Here is a 13,458-nt window from a genome sequence, read left to right as displayed (position 1 = left end):
TAACTTCCTGAACCCAATTTACCTTTCAACACATCAATTTATGGTTATAGTGTAGTAGTAGTAGTAGTAGTAGTAGTAGTAGTAGTAGCAGTGGTGGTGGTGGTGGTGGTGGTGTGGGCATTATGTATATTACCCTTGTAGCCTTATCGTACATTATTTCAACCTCATTTCCTCTCTCTCTCTCAAGGGTATAGGAATAACACCAGGACTAAGAAACTGTCAGTAACATTATTATTATTACCATCATCATCATCATCATCGTCATTACTGTTATTATTGTTATTACTAAGAGTATAGACGTTTGAACTGTGTCCGTGCGGCGGCGGCGAGGCGGTTCACTCAGTCCGTCTAGTCTATAGTAACTCTCCGATTTTCTTTTTCCTACATCTGCGTGTTGTTCTTCTCCTCCTTATGACACTCTCCTCCTCCTCGAGTGTTCTCTTTGTCATCCGCTACGCTTCGTCTGGCGGCGCCTCCTTCCGTCCCTCCTGCAGCATCGCGTCCCCTGTTTCCGTCTCGTCCTGCTGCAGGCCGGTCACTGTGTTGTGTTGTGTTGTGTAGTGTTGCGGTGTGTTGTGTATTGCCTTTCATGGGCGCGGCGGCGTCCTGCCCCGCGGTGCCCGGCGCGGCGCGTCATCGGGGTCATGGCAGGTCATGGCCGCGTGAGCGCCGCGTCAGCCTTGCGTCCCGTCACTGTCACTGCAGCGTCACGTCACGTCACGTCAGCGTGGTGCACGACACGTCACAGCCAGGCTCACCAGCACACGCCCTCGGGCCGCAGCGAGCCCGGCCGCGGCAGCACCAGGCTGCGGGAGGTGACGGGCGGCGCGACGGAGGCGGGGACTGCGGGCGGGGCGGGGGGCGACGCTGCGCCGCTGGTGGGCGGCGTGTGTGGCGGCAGGAGGGCGGCGGCGACCGTGGTGGGCGGGTTGAGACTTGAGGCGAGGGAGTTTCTGAGGGGCGCGGCGGCGGCAGCGGCTGCGGCGGCCTGCGCCAGGAGGGAGGGTGAGGAGGGCAGGGTGGGCGGCGGGAAGGGGCACACGGGCAGGAAGGGCAGTAGGCCGGGGAACTGTGCCTGGTGCAGCCCCAGGTGCAGCAGGTGCGGGGCGGGGCCGGGCAGGTACTCGTGCAGGCGCGCGGCGGGGCCGGCGGCGGCGGCGGCGGCGGCGGCGGCGGCGGCAGCGGCGGCGGAGCCGGGGGCGAGGCAGCGCAGGGTGTGGGAGAAGGCGCCGAGGGGCGGCAGGGGCGGCGCCTCCAGGCCCCGCTCGCGGATGAGCTTCTTGGTCTTGTAGCGGTGGTTCTGGAACCAGATCTTGATCTGCGTGGGCGTCAGGTCCAGCAGCGCCGCCAGGTGCTCGCGCTCGGGCGCCGACAGGTACCGCTGCTGCCGGAAGCGCCGCTCCAGCTCGTAGGTCTGCGTCTTGCTGAACAGAATGCGGCGCTTACGCTTGCGGCCGCCCGCCTCCGCGTCCTCCTCCACCTCCAGCGCCTCCATCTCCTCCTCCGCCGGCGTGAGGGCCGCGGCCTGCTCCGTGGAGTCCGCCGCCGCCTGCACCGTGCCGGGTAGCGCCGAGCCGGGCCCCTGCCCGCCCTGCTGCTGCCCTCCCGCCTGTGCCTGCTGCTGCTGCTGCTCGTCCGCGGCACCTGCGGCAGACAACACACACACGTCAACACTCACCGACACCTCCACACGACGCCTTCATGTAAGCATGTATAGCACACACACACACACACACACACACACACTCACGCGGCGTGGCTGGGGGCGCCGCCTCGTGGAGCTGCAGCAAGTCCCGCACGCTGAACCCGCGACCCGCCGGCCGCTGCTTCTCCTGGACCTGAAACACAACACAGCACACTCAGCGGCGGCACGACACAACACAACACAGCACGACACAGCACAACACAGCACGACACAAGATTACACAAGACAACACTGCACCACTTCACCGACACGCAACACAACATAATGCACCCGAACACACCCACACACACCGCACCGCACCATGCACAGCACACCACCAAACACACACACTCACGAACACACTCCCCGGCAACACAAACACAGCATCAGTCCAGGCCCGGGGCATCTTTTACAGGCAAGAACCATTAAATTTTGATTATGATGAAAAATGAATTTCCAGCCGCATAGCAACACATGGCCCTTCCCTTCACGCCCAGGCAACACGACACACAGGACGCCAACACACACACACACACACACACACACACACACACACACACAGCTCATTTCTACGTAATACACACGCACTTCATTCATTCTAACTCTCTCTCTCTCTCTCTCTCTCTCTCTCTCTCTCTCTCTCTCTCTCTCTCTTGCATAACCCTGATCTAGTGAATGGCTTAGAAATGGAGACAGACACGATTCACACACACACACACACACACACACACACACACACACACACACACACACACACACACACAATAATACCTTTAGTGGGTATTACGTTAACAATCTTACAATGTCACTCTCTCTTTCTCTCTCTCTCTCTTTATCTCTCACTCACTCACTCACTCACTCACTCTCTCTCTTTCTCTATCTGTCTTATTTCTTTGTTTTTCTCCCTTTGTGTCCTCCCTTTGTCTCTCTCTCTCTCTCTCTCTCTCTCTGTTTTGTTTTCTTTTGTGGCTCAAATATAAGATGTTTGGTTAGAGGAGGAGGAGGAGGAGGAGGACGAGGAGGAGGGGGAGGAGGTGAAGTGGAAGGTGTTGGTGGTAATTTGATATCGGTGGTGTTGTGTTTGTCTGAAGTGGAGGTGTTGAAGTGATGGTGGTGGTGGTGGTGGTGGTGGTGGTGGTGGTGGTGATGGTGGTGATGGTGGTGGTGGTGGTGGTGGTGGTGGTGGTGGTGATGGTGGTGATGGTGGTGGTGGTATTGGTGGTGGTGATTTTGGTAGCGGGAGTGATGGGAGTAATGGGGTAGTAGTAGTAGTAGTAGTAGTAGTAGTAGTAGTAGTAGTAGTAGTCCATTTGAAGTGTAAGTAAGAAATATTATCATTACTACTACTACTACTACTACTACTACTACTACTACTACTACTACTACTACTACTACTACTACTACTACTACTACCACCACTACCACTACCACCACCACTACCACTACTACTACTACATCAGAGAGAGAGAGAGAGAGAGAGAGAGAGAGAGAGAGAGAGAGAGAGAGAGAGAGAGAGAGAGAGAGAGAGAGAGAGAGAGAGAGAGAGAGAGAGAGAGAGAGAGCCAGCACAGTGTTTATGGAAGAGCTGGGTTCCAATGGCGTCAGTTCGGGGACTTTGACGCTGCCGAGGAAGGGGAGAGAGAGGAAGAACAGAAGCGAGGGGAGAACGAGAGCTATTGATTGTTAGGCGCTGTTAGGAGGGCGAGGAGGACTAGGAGGAGGAGGAGGAGGAGAACAGGAAGAAGAAGAACAAGGAATAGAGGAAGTAGTATGAGTAGATATAATTAGAGAGCGTTAGTTAATTAAGTTAGAGAAAGAAAAAATAGAGGAGGACGAAGATTAGGATGATAATAGGAAGAGGATTAGGAGGAGGAGGAGAACAAGAAGAAGAAGAACAAGGAATAGGGAAAGTAGTATGAGTAGATATGATTAGAGAACGTTAGTTAATTAAGTAAGAGAAGAGAGAACAATTTAGGAGGACGAAGGCTTGAGCGAATTGTATATAGGAAGAGGATTAGGAGGAGGAGAAGTAGAACAGGAAGAACAAGGAAAAGAGGAATTAGTATGAGTAGATATAATTAGAGACAGATAATTAAGTAAGAGAAGAGACTAAGTTGAGGAAAACGAAGATTAGGACGAGTATTAGGAAGAGGAGAAGAGTGATTTTGAACTATAGGGAGGCATGAAAAGTATTGAACAGAGAAATTGAGGAAGGTATATAGGAGAAGGAGGATCATGAATTAATTAACTGAATATCTGAGGAAAACGTGAAGATAATTCGGAGTTAAGAAATTTATCGGAAAAATGGAAATACTCGGAGAAAAATGAAAAGAAGGAAATTAAAAGGAAAACTTGGATATATTTAGAGGAGGAAGAAGGAGATTATGGAAATTTAATGGAGGCAAATATTTCAAAAAGGAAGTTAACAAAAAATGAAAATACTCGGAAAAGATTGAGAAGAAGGAAATTAAAAGGAAAACTTGGATATATTTAGAGGAGGAAGAAGGAGATTGTGGAAATTTAATGAAGGCAAATATTTCAAGAAGGAAGTTAACAAAAAAATGAAAATACTCGGAGAAGATTGAGAAGGATGAAATTAAAAGGAAAACAAGAAAATATTTGAAAGAGGAAGAAGGGGATTATGGAAATTTAATTAAGGGAAATATTTCAAGAAGAAGGAAGTTAACAAAAAAATGAAAATACTCGGAGAAGATTGAGAAGGAGGAAATTTAAAGGAAAACAAGAAAATATTTAAAAGAGGCAGAAGGAGATTATGGAAATTTAATGGAGGCAAATATTTCAAGAAGAAGGAAGTTAACAAAAAAATGAAAATACTCGGAGAAGATTGAGAAGAAGGAAATTAAAAGGAAAACTTGGAAATATTAAAAGGAGGAAGAAGGAGATTATGGAAATTCAATGAAGGCAAATATTTTAAGAAGAAGGAAGTTAACAAAAGGAGGAAGAAGGAGATTATGGAAATTCAATGAAGGCAAGTATTTCAAGAAGAAAGTTAACAAAAAAATGAAAATACTCGGAGAAGATTGAGAAGAAGGAAATTAAAACGAAAACAAGAAAATATTAAAAGGAGGAAGAAGGAGATTATGGAAATTCAATGAAGGCAAATATTTCAAGAAGAAGGAAGTTGACGAAAAATAAACTGGAATACATTAAGAGGAGGAGGAGTGCGTGGGAATTGCTAGATAATGACATCGATCGGAAAATATTAAAACGAGGAAGAACGTTTTAAATAATCTGTTAATGGAGAAAAAAATGTGAAAATTATTGATTGGAGACGTGAATATGGAAAATTGAACGGTAGAAGCGACGTAGATAAGGAAAGTTGAAAGTAGACAAAACAAATTTATATAATGAAAAGGGAGAGTAGTGTGAAATATTCGGTAAACAGAAAACTCAGAAAAAATTTAGACTGTATGAAGCGACGCGAATATGGAAAGCTGAAAATATATACAATGAAACAATAATGAAGGTGGAAATTCGGAAGAGAAAATTCATGATAAAAGCAAAATGGTGGAAGATAAACTGCAATAAAGACTGAAATAGATATAGCGATAAGAAGAACATTAGGAGCTACTGAAGAATTGAAAAAAGGTGGAACAAATAATGAAAATGAAACAGTGGTGGAAATTCGAAAGAGAGAAAATTCGTGATAACAGCAAAATGGTGGAAGATAAACTACACTAAAAACTGAAATAGATATAGCGATAAGAAGAACATTTGGAGTTACTGAAGAATTGAAAAAAAGATGAAAAGTCTGGGAAAAAAATGATAAATGAGAGGTGATTAGAATTTGTTGATAGAAAATAATAATAAAACGATAACAAGCAAGAAAAGGACAATGAAAGAAAGGAAATGCGAAAAAAACTCGAAAATTCTGAAAATATTTAAAAAGAATTATAAAAAATGAAATATACGAAGAGAATATGAAAACACGAGATAGAAAAATAAGTTAAATATGATATACAAATAGAGGAAAAGAAAAGAAAGGAATATTGAAAAAAGGCGGCAAAATAATATACTAAAATAGAAATATGGAAAAAATGAAAAAAAAAATCGCTTTGAAATTAAGAAGAAAAAAAAGCTCGGTCGAGAAATTTGATGCTTACGGAAGAAGAAAAAAATGGGAAAAGAAGAAAATATGGAAGAAAATGATAACAAGAAATGGAAAAATTGAAATATGGAAAAAATAAACGAAAAAAAAATTGCTTTGAAATTATGGAGAAGAAAAAAAACCTCGGTCGAGAAATTCGATGTTTACGGAAGAAGAAAAAAAATGGAAAAAAAAGAAAATATGGAAGAAAATGATGACAAGAAATGGAAAAATTGAAATATGGAAAAAAAACGAAAAAAAATAGCTTTGAAATTATGGAGAAGAAAAAAAACCTCGGTCGAGAAATTTGATGTTTACGGAAGAAGAAAAATGGGAAAAGAAGAAAATATGGAAGAAAATAATAGTAAGGAATGGAAAAAGATGAAAATTAAGAATAGAGGAAAGAAACAAAAATTGACCCATTTGAAGAAAAAAGAAAGACAACAGAAATGGGAAATAAATTAAGCTTATAGAAACAAAGACTCATTAACAAACAAACCAAAAAAAAGAAATCATAAATACAAGAAGATTGATATTAGCCGAGATAATTATAGGAGAAAAGTCATTAGCGGAAGACGATATCGTATAAAAGACTTGAATTATGTCATATATTGATTGAATGAGAGAGAGAGAGAGAGAGAGAGAGAGAGAGAGAGAGAGAGAGAGAGAGAGAGAGAGAGAGAATACAATAAATATGAAAGAAATCTGAATCAGCGAGAATATAGAAGAAAAATTATCAGTAGAAAGAAAAATATAGAAAAAAAGACTTATCTATCTCGTATTGATTGAGGAAACAAAAAACCAAAAAAAAAATGCAAGTCGATGGAGGTGGAATAATTGACGAAACTATAAAATTAAAATCAATACAGAGAAAGAAAACATCGATAATACACGTCTTATACTCGACCTCATATCGATTAGAACAAGATAAAGTGCCCTTGAGCTGTCTCCTTTGCTGTAAAAAAAAAAAAAAAAAAAAGTCTTCCTCCTCCATCTCATATCGATTAGAGAAAAAGAGTAATTAACACAAAGGGATAAAACACGCATTAAAAGTCGTATATGATAAGTCTTATATAGTATCCCATATTGATAAAAAAAAAAAAGATAGATCGATAGAAAACACGGGAGTATGAATTAACGAAACTGTAAAATTAAAATCAATACAGAGAAAGAAAACATCGATAATACGCGTCTTATACTCGACCTCATATCGATTAGAACATAAAAAGTCCTCCTCCTCCATTTCATATCGATTAGCAAAAAGATAAACTAATACAAAAGAATAAAACATGCATCTCATATCGATTAGTAAGAGATTAATTAACACTAAGGGATAAAACATGCATAAAAAGCCTTGTATTCTATCATATATAATTGACAGAAGCTGAATCGATTAAGAAGGAGCATGAATCGGGAACGTTAGTGGAAAGATGACGAGGAGACGGTATCGGGGAAAAAAAATATGTGTTGAATGGTAAGGAAAATTATTAGAGAACGAAAAGGTGAAATCTGAGCATCCAAACTTATAAACATAATATCATTGAAAGAAAACACCAATAGTTAGTCGTCTGTTCTGTTTCATATTGATAAGGAAAATATTAAATAGAAAAGGAATAAAAAGTCGTGTATTTCTATCTTTTATTAATTAGAAAAAGATAAATCAATGAAAAGTGAATATAAAGTCGTGAATTCTATCCTCCATTGATTAACATAAGATGATCAAATACAAAAGAATGGAGTATGAGTCGGTAATGCTAATGGTAAGATGACAGGGAGACGCGTGTATCGGGAAAAAATATATATGTGTTGAATGATTAGGAAAATTATAAAAGAACGAAGCGGTGCAATTTGAACAGGGAAACTTATACACAGGCAAGATTATTCTCAAATAAGCAGGAGGAGGAAAACAGGAAAATACAAGAGGGAGGAATTTCAATCAGCAGGGAGACGGTATCGGAAAAAAAATATGTATTGAATTGTAAGAAATATAAAAGGACGAAACGATGGAATTTGAACAGCCAAACTTATACACAGGCAAGGTTACACTCATAAGCAGGAGGAGGAAAACAGGAAAATACAAGAGGGAGGAATTTCAATCAGCAGGGCAGGGAGATCGTAAAAAAAAAAATGTGTTGAATTGTAAGAAATATAAAAGGACGAAACGATGGAATTTGAACAGCCAAACTTATACACAGGCAAGGTTACACTCATAAGCAGGAGGAGGAAAACAGGAAGATAAAGAGGGAGGAATTTCAATCAGCAGGGAGACGGTATCGGAAAAAAAATATGTATTGAATAGTAAGAGATATAAAAGAACAAAGCGGTGGAATTTGAACAGCCAAACTTATACACAGGAAAGGTTACACTCATAAGCAGGGGGAGGAAAACAGGAAAATACAAGAGGGAGGAATTTCAATCAGCACAATTCATGTCGCGATTAGGGGATATAATATAGGAAACAGATTACTGGTTCCAGTTTCACATTCATCGTTGGAAATAAAAATCATTGGTAAGTAATTCATTAGTTTGCCTCTTATATTTAAATCATTTTGTTTGCTCCTGATTGCTTCCTCTGATGTGAAAGATAAGAATACTGAATACATCTCATCGGCTTTTATCGGAACGGAACCGGACCGGCGCTGAAGGAAACAAAAAACTGGAAACACTAGAAAGGACTCACGATACTTTTTTTTTTTTCGGGTAATCTAACCTAACCTGACCTAACTTCAACTAGATCTAACCTAATCTAACCTAACCTGACCTAATTACCGGGTGGCTAAAGATCACCCATATGCTGCCCAGACCTTCAATCAATCCTAACTTCAGCGACTGTTCAAGTGTAGCACCTGGGGAAGCATGGGCCGGGCAGGAGTCACACATCACGGCACCACTATAAATAAAATTCGCCTGCGCCATTAACGGACTGGGGTCGCTCAAGAGGCCCCTCAAGACAGCCTACCCACGCTATAGGCATCACTTAAAAACAATATTCTCCTTTGATTATGTCGTATCTAGCGCCATTTTTTTCTCTTTTTCTTTTTTTCGCCATATTTTTTTTTTTTTTTTTTAATTTCCATACAAATTTGGATATCATGTTCTTGGTCAAATTTTTCACCTCCTGTATTTTTATTGTCGTTTTTGGTCCTTTAATCATGTCGTATTTAGCGCCAGTTTTTCTCGTTTTTACAGATTCTTGTCATATTTTCCGTTTTTTATGTTTTTTTTCCTGTAAATTTGAGTCTCATGCTATTTGTCGTGTTTTTTCACTTTCCGTATTTTTATTGTCGTTTTTGGTCCTTTAATCATGTCGTATTTAGCGCCAGTTTTTCTCGTTTTTACAGATTCTCGTCATATTTTCCGTTTTTTATGTTTTTTTTTTTTTCCTGTAAATTTGAGTCATGATATTTGTCGTGTTTTTTCACTTTCCGTATTTTTATTGTCGTTTTTGATCCTTTAATTATGTCATATTTATCGCCAGTTTTTCTCGTTTTTTTCATTTTCGTCATATTTTCCGTTTTTTGTATTTTTTTCAGTAAATTTGAGTCTCATGCTATTTGTCGTGTTTTTCACCTTCCGTATTTTTACTGTCGTTTTTGGTTTTCCTCGTTTTATTTAATTTCCTGGGTCGAACCGCCTCCCTCGCCCTCTCTTGTTACATTCATGGCCTGGCCGGATCGCGTATTTCCCTTCTCTGTGCGGGTATGTGGCGCCCACTCTTGAACAGGGCAGGTTAGGTTAGGTTAGGTTAGGTCTTCTTTTTCTTCTTTTATTTCAGTATATTAATTTTTGTCTCGCTACTCTTTCTTCTATATAGTTTCTTCTCTTTTTCGGGTTCTTTTTCTCCCTATTGATATTTTTTCCCCATGGACCGCACACCCGTAGAGAGATTGGGAATATGCCTCTCTTCATTTTCTTCTTCTTTCTCAGTATATTCATTTTTGTTTCGCTACTTTTTCTTCTATATAGTTTCTTCTCTTTTTCGGGTTCTTTTTCTCTCTATTGATATTTTTTCCCCATGGACCGCACACCCGTAGAGAGATTGGGAATATGCCTCTCTTCATTTTCCTCTTCTTTCTCAGTATATTAATTTTTGTTTCGCTAAATTTTCTTCTTAATTTTTTCTTATTGATTATTTTCCCACACCATTGCTTTTCTTTTTTTTTTCTTCTTTCTCAGTATATTCATTTTTATTTCACTGATTTTTCTTCTATATAGTATCTTCTCTTTTTCCGTTTCTTTTTCTCCCTATTGATTTTTTGTCTTCATGGACCACACACCCTTAGAGAGATTGGGAATATATGCGCCCCCCCGCCCCCTCTACCCCCTCCCCCCCACGGATCGCCTCCCTGGGCCCCCCTTAATACATTCATGGTCTGGCCGGATAACTATTTTTTTCCCCGGCGCCCCCTGGAAGCACTCGTGGTCTGCCCTCACACCACGGCGGGAGTTTTCCACGTGGCCGCGCTGAGCCCTTCACCGAGACATTTTTACCCTTCTCATTTACTCGCCGCCTTTGAGTCATTTTCTATCGGAGCTTTCGCGGAAGTCAATCAGTTCGAGATCGGCTTCCGAGGATGTTCTTGTGTGTGTTTAGCGGCGGGCCCGGAAGTTCGTATATAGTTTTTTTTGTGTTTGGCCTACAGCACCGGTAGATTGGAAATGGTGGTCGGCCCTAGGTCAGTATGGCGCAGGGAAGTGTTTTATAGTGGCGCAATCTTGTACCCTGACTCATGCTGCTCCTTGGAACTCATCTTTGATCCTCTTTAGGGAGTTTAATTCGAGATGATGGTCGGCCCTAGGTCAATATGGCGCAGGAAGTGTTTTATAGTGGCGCAATCTTGTACCTGACTCATCCTGCCCCCCCGGAACTCATCTTTGATCCTCTTCAGAGAGTTTCACTAGAGTCCGGGTTGATAGGTGGTCTTCAGGACAGCATGTGGCCACTGGGTAGTCTTACGCCTTGCACGGAGCACGGCTAACTCTTAACGGCGGGCGGGGAGCGAACCTGGGACACCGCGCTGGCTCACTAACCACTCCGCCACCGCCTGGTTATAGAAGGCAAGACACTCAAGGAACCCGCACTATAGCATCGGGTACTGGGTGAAGAAAACCGAGAAAACCGACCATTATGGGAGGTATAGTCTGCGTTCGACGGCGACAATGCCTCCGTGCTGGCCTGTGAAATCCGTTATTGAGGGATTTGATAACAGACGGACACGGACGGACAGACGGACGGACAACAACGAAACCATTATCACCGACCTCAGCGTAACGAGAAAGGCGATAATTAAAGAATGAGAGATAAATGGAGAAGGTTTAATAGAATGGAGGATAAATATTGTACGAGGGGAAATAATTAATGAATGAGAAGAAACATGTGGATGGAATTAATGGGAGAAAATAGGAGGAGGAATAAAGGAAGAGGAGAGATAATGGGCGATGATGTAGAAGATGGAGGAGAGATAGAGAGGAAAATGATGATGGAAACGGAAAGAAGAAATAAAAAAGGGAAAAGAAGTGAAGGAAAAAATATGGAATGATAAGAAATGGAGAGGAAATAAAGAAAAAGGAGAAATAAAAGGAGAGGAAATAGAAGAGGAGGAGAAACAGAAGAGAAAGAAATAATGAAGAAATGAAGGGAAAAAATATGTAATGGATAAGAAATGGAGGAGAAAGAAAGGAAGAGGAGAAAGAAGAGGAGAAGAAATAGAAGAGATGAAGAAAGAAATAATGAAAAAGAAAAGGAAGAAGAATGAAGGGAAAAAATATGGAATGGATAAGAAAGGGAGAGGAAATGAAGGGGAAGGAAAGGGGAGGAGAAAGTTAATGGAGGAGAAAAATAAGAAGAGGAGGAAAAAAATCGATGGAGAGAAAGAGAAAAAGAGAGAGAAAAGGAGAGAAAAAGAGAGAAAAAGAAACCGAAAAAAGAGAAAAAGAGAGAAAAGAAAGAAAAAGAGAAAAAATAAACCGAAAAGAGAAAAAATATGAAAGAAAAGAGAAAGAGAAATACCGAAAAAGAGATAAAAAAAGAGATAAAAGAAAAGAGAAAAAGAGGAACCGAAAAAGAGAAGAAAAGAAAAATAAAGAAGAAAGATTTTGTTGACGAAGAAGAAAGACGAAGAGGAAAAAGAAGAAAAAGAAGAAGAAAACATTAAAATTTTTACCGCAAAAGGAAATCAAGAAAAAAAATGAGAAGGAAAATGAAAGAATGTAAGGAATGAAAAAAAAAATATCTTCCTCTTCCTCCTCCTCCTCCTCCTCCTCTTTTTCCTCTTCCTTATCTTCTCTCCCTCTTCCCTTATCTTTCTGCCTCGTGCCACCCTCCTCCTCCTCCTCCTCCTCCTCCTCCCTCTCTTTACCGATTATTTCCTCCTCCTCCTCCTCCTCCGATTCTTCCTCTTCCGTCTCACTAATTTTCCTCCCTCCCTCGCACTTCCTTTTCCTCCTAATATTTTCCTTCTTTTAAATATTTTTCTTCTATTTTCTTCCTTCCATTTGTTATCTCTATTTCCCCTATTCATTATTTTTCATTCCTTCATCTCCTAATTTATTTCTCTTTCCTCTATGTCCATTCTTCTACTTGGCGGTGAAGAGGAGGAAGAAGAGAAAGAGGAAGAGGAAGGGGTAGTGAAGGGGGGAGGAATGGGAGGAAAAGGAGGGGAAAGGGAGGAGGAGGTGGAAGAAAAGGAGGAGGAAGAGAAGGTATAACGGAGGAGGAAGAAAGGAAGGAAAAGACGGAGGAAGATTGAGAGGCACTAGAAGAGAGAAGCAGAGGAGGAGGAGGAAGAGCAGAAGAGGAGGAGGAGGAGGAGGGGGAAGAGAAGGAGGAGAAGGTATAGCGGAGGAGGAAGAAAGGAAGGAAGAGAAGACGGAGGAAGATTGAGAGACACTAGAAGAGAGAAGCGTAGGAGAAGGAGAAGGAAGAGGAGGAGGAGGAGGAGGAGGAAGAGGAGGAGGAGGAGGAGGAGGAGGGAGGAAGAATTAAGAAGGAAAAAAAAACCCAGCGCTAAAGATGAAACAATAACACACACACACACACACACACACACACACACACACACACACACACACACACACACACACACACACACACACACATACTTACACACAATAACACTACCACGACCTCTACTACTACTACTACTACTACTACTGCTACTACTACTATTACTACTACTACTACGGTTACTTACAGTCAACATGGCGGCGGCGGCGGCGGTGGTGGTGGCGGCGGTAGAAGCAGACAGACAGACGGACAGACGGACCAGGAACGGACGGAGAAACGGACGCAACGAACAGAAAACAAAAAATAAAAAACAAACCCCAAAAAACGAAAAATTCCTCCAAAATTTCCAAAAACTCAAGAGATGCGGGTTGCTTCCTTTCCGTCTCGCCCTCTCTTCTCTCTTTCTCTCCTCTCTCTCTCTCTCTTTCTCTCTCTCACACGGACACAGAGTAACGCAGCCTCTCCCTCTCTCTCTCCACTCCCTGACTCTGCCCTCTCTCCCCTTCACACTATCGTCTTTAGGTGCTGTTTTCCTATTGGCTGGCGGCGAGGGGGCGGGGCCTAGGCGGAGGGAGGGGCTTATGTCGTCGGGACCTTATGATTGGCTCGCGCGTTTTCTCTCCCATAATTTGTACCGAAGGGGAAATGGAGGCGTTTTTG

The 13,458-nt window shown here is 42.1% G+C and overlaps 1 protein-coding gene across 1 annotated transcript; it reads right to left on the bottom strand.

Annotated features, from left to right (window-relative positions):
• Positions 1-209: 209 nt before the first annotated feature.
• LOC126993194 (homeobox protein Nkx-2.2-like) lies at positions 210-13,341 on the bottom strand. The gene is made up of 3 exons (XM_050852055.1): positions 12,986-13,341; positions 1,751-1,838; positions 210-1,644 (listed from the first exon to the last, which is right to left on the bottom strand). Exons 1-3 carry the CDS (start codon positions 12,992-12,994, stop codon positions 755-757), a joined length of 987 nt encoding a protein of 328 aa, XP_050708012.1. The 5' UTR covers positions 12,995-13,341; the 3' UTR covers positions 210-754.
• Positions 13,342-13,458: the final 117 nt, after the last annotated feature.

Source organism: Eriocheir sinensis, unplaced genomic scaffold (genome assembly GCF_024679095.1).
Source record: "Eriocheir sinensis breed Jianghai 21 unplaced genomic scaffold, ASM2467909v1 Scaffold580, whole genome shotgun sequence".
Lineage (NCBI taxonomy): Eukaryota > Metazoa > Arthropoda > Malacostraca > Decapoda > Varunidae > Eriocheir > Eriocheir sinensis.
This window is presented reverse-complemented; position numbering and strand designations above follow the sequence as displayed.

What these genes read in the sequence shown, in the direction of transcription:
- LOC126993194 (XM_050852055.1), bottom strand. An exon ending in GGCGCCCCCAGCCACGCCGC is followed by an intron (nt 1,645 to 1,750) that starts GTGAGTGTGTGT and finishes TGTCTGCCGCAG; the next exon opens with GTGCCGCGGACGAGCAGCAG.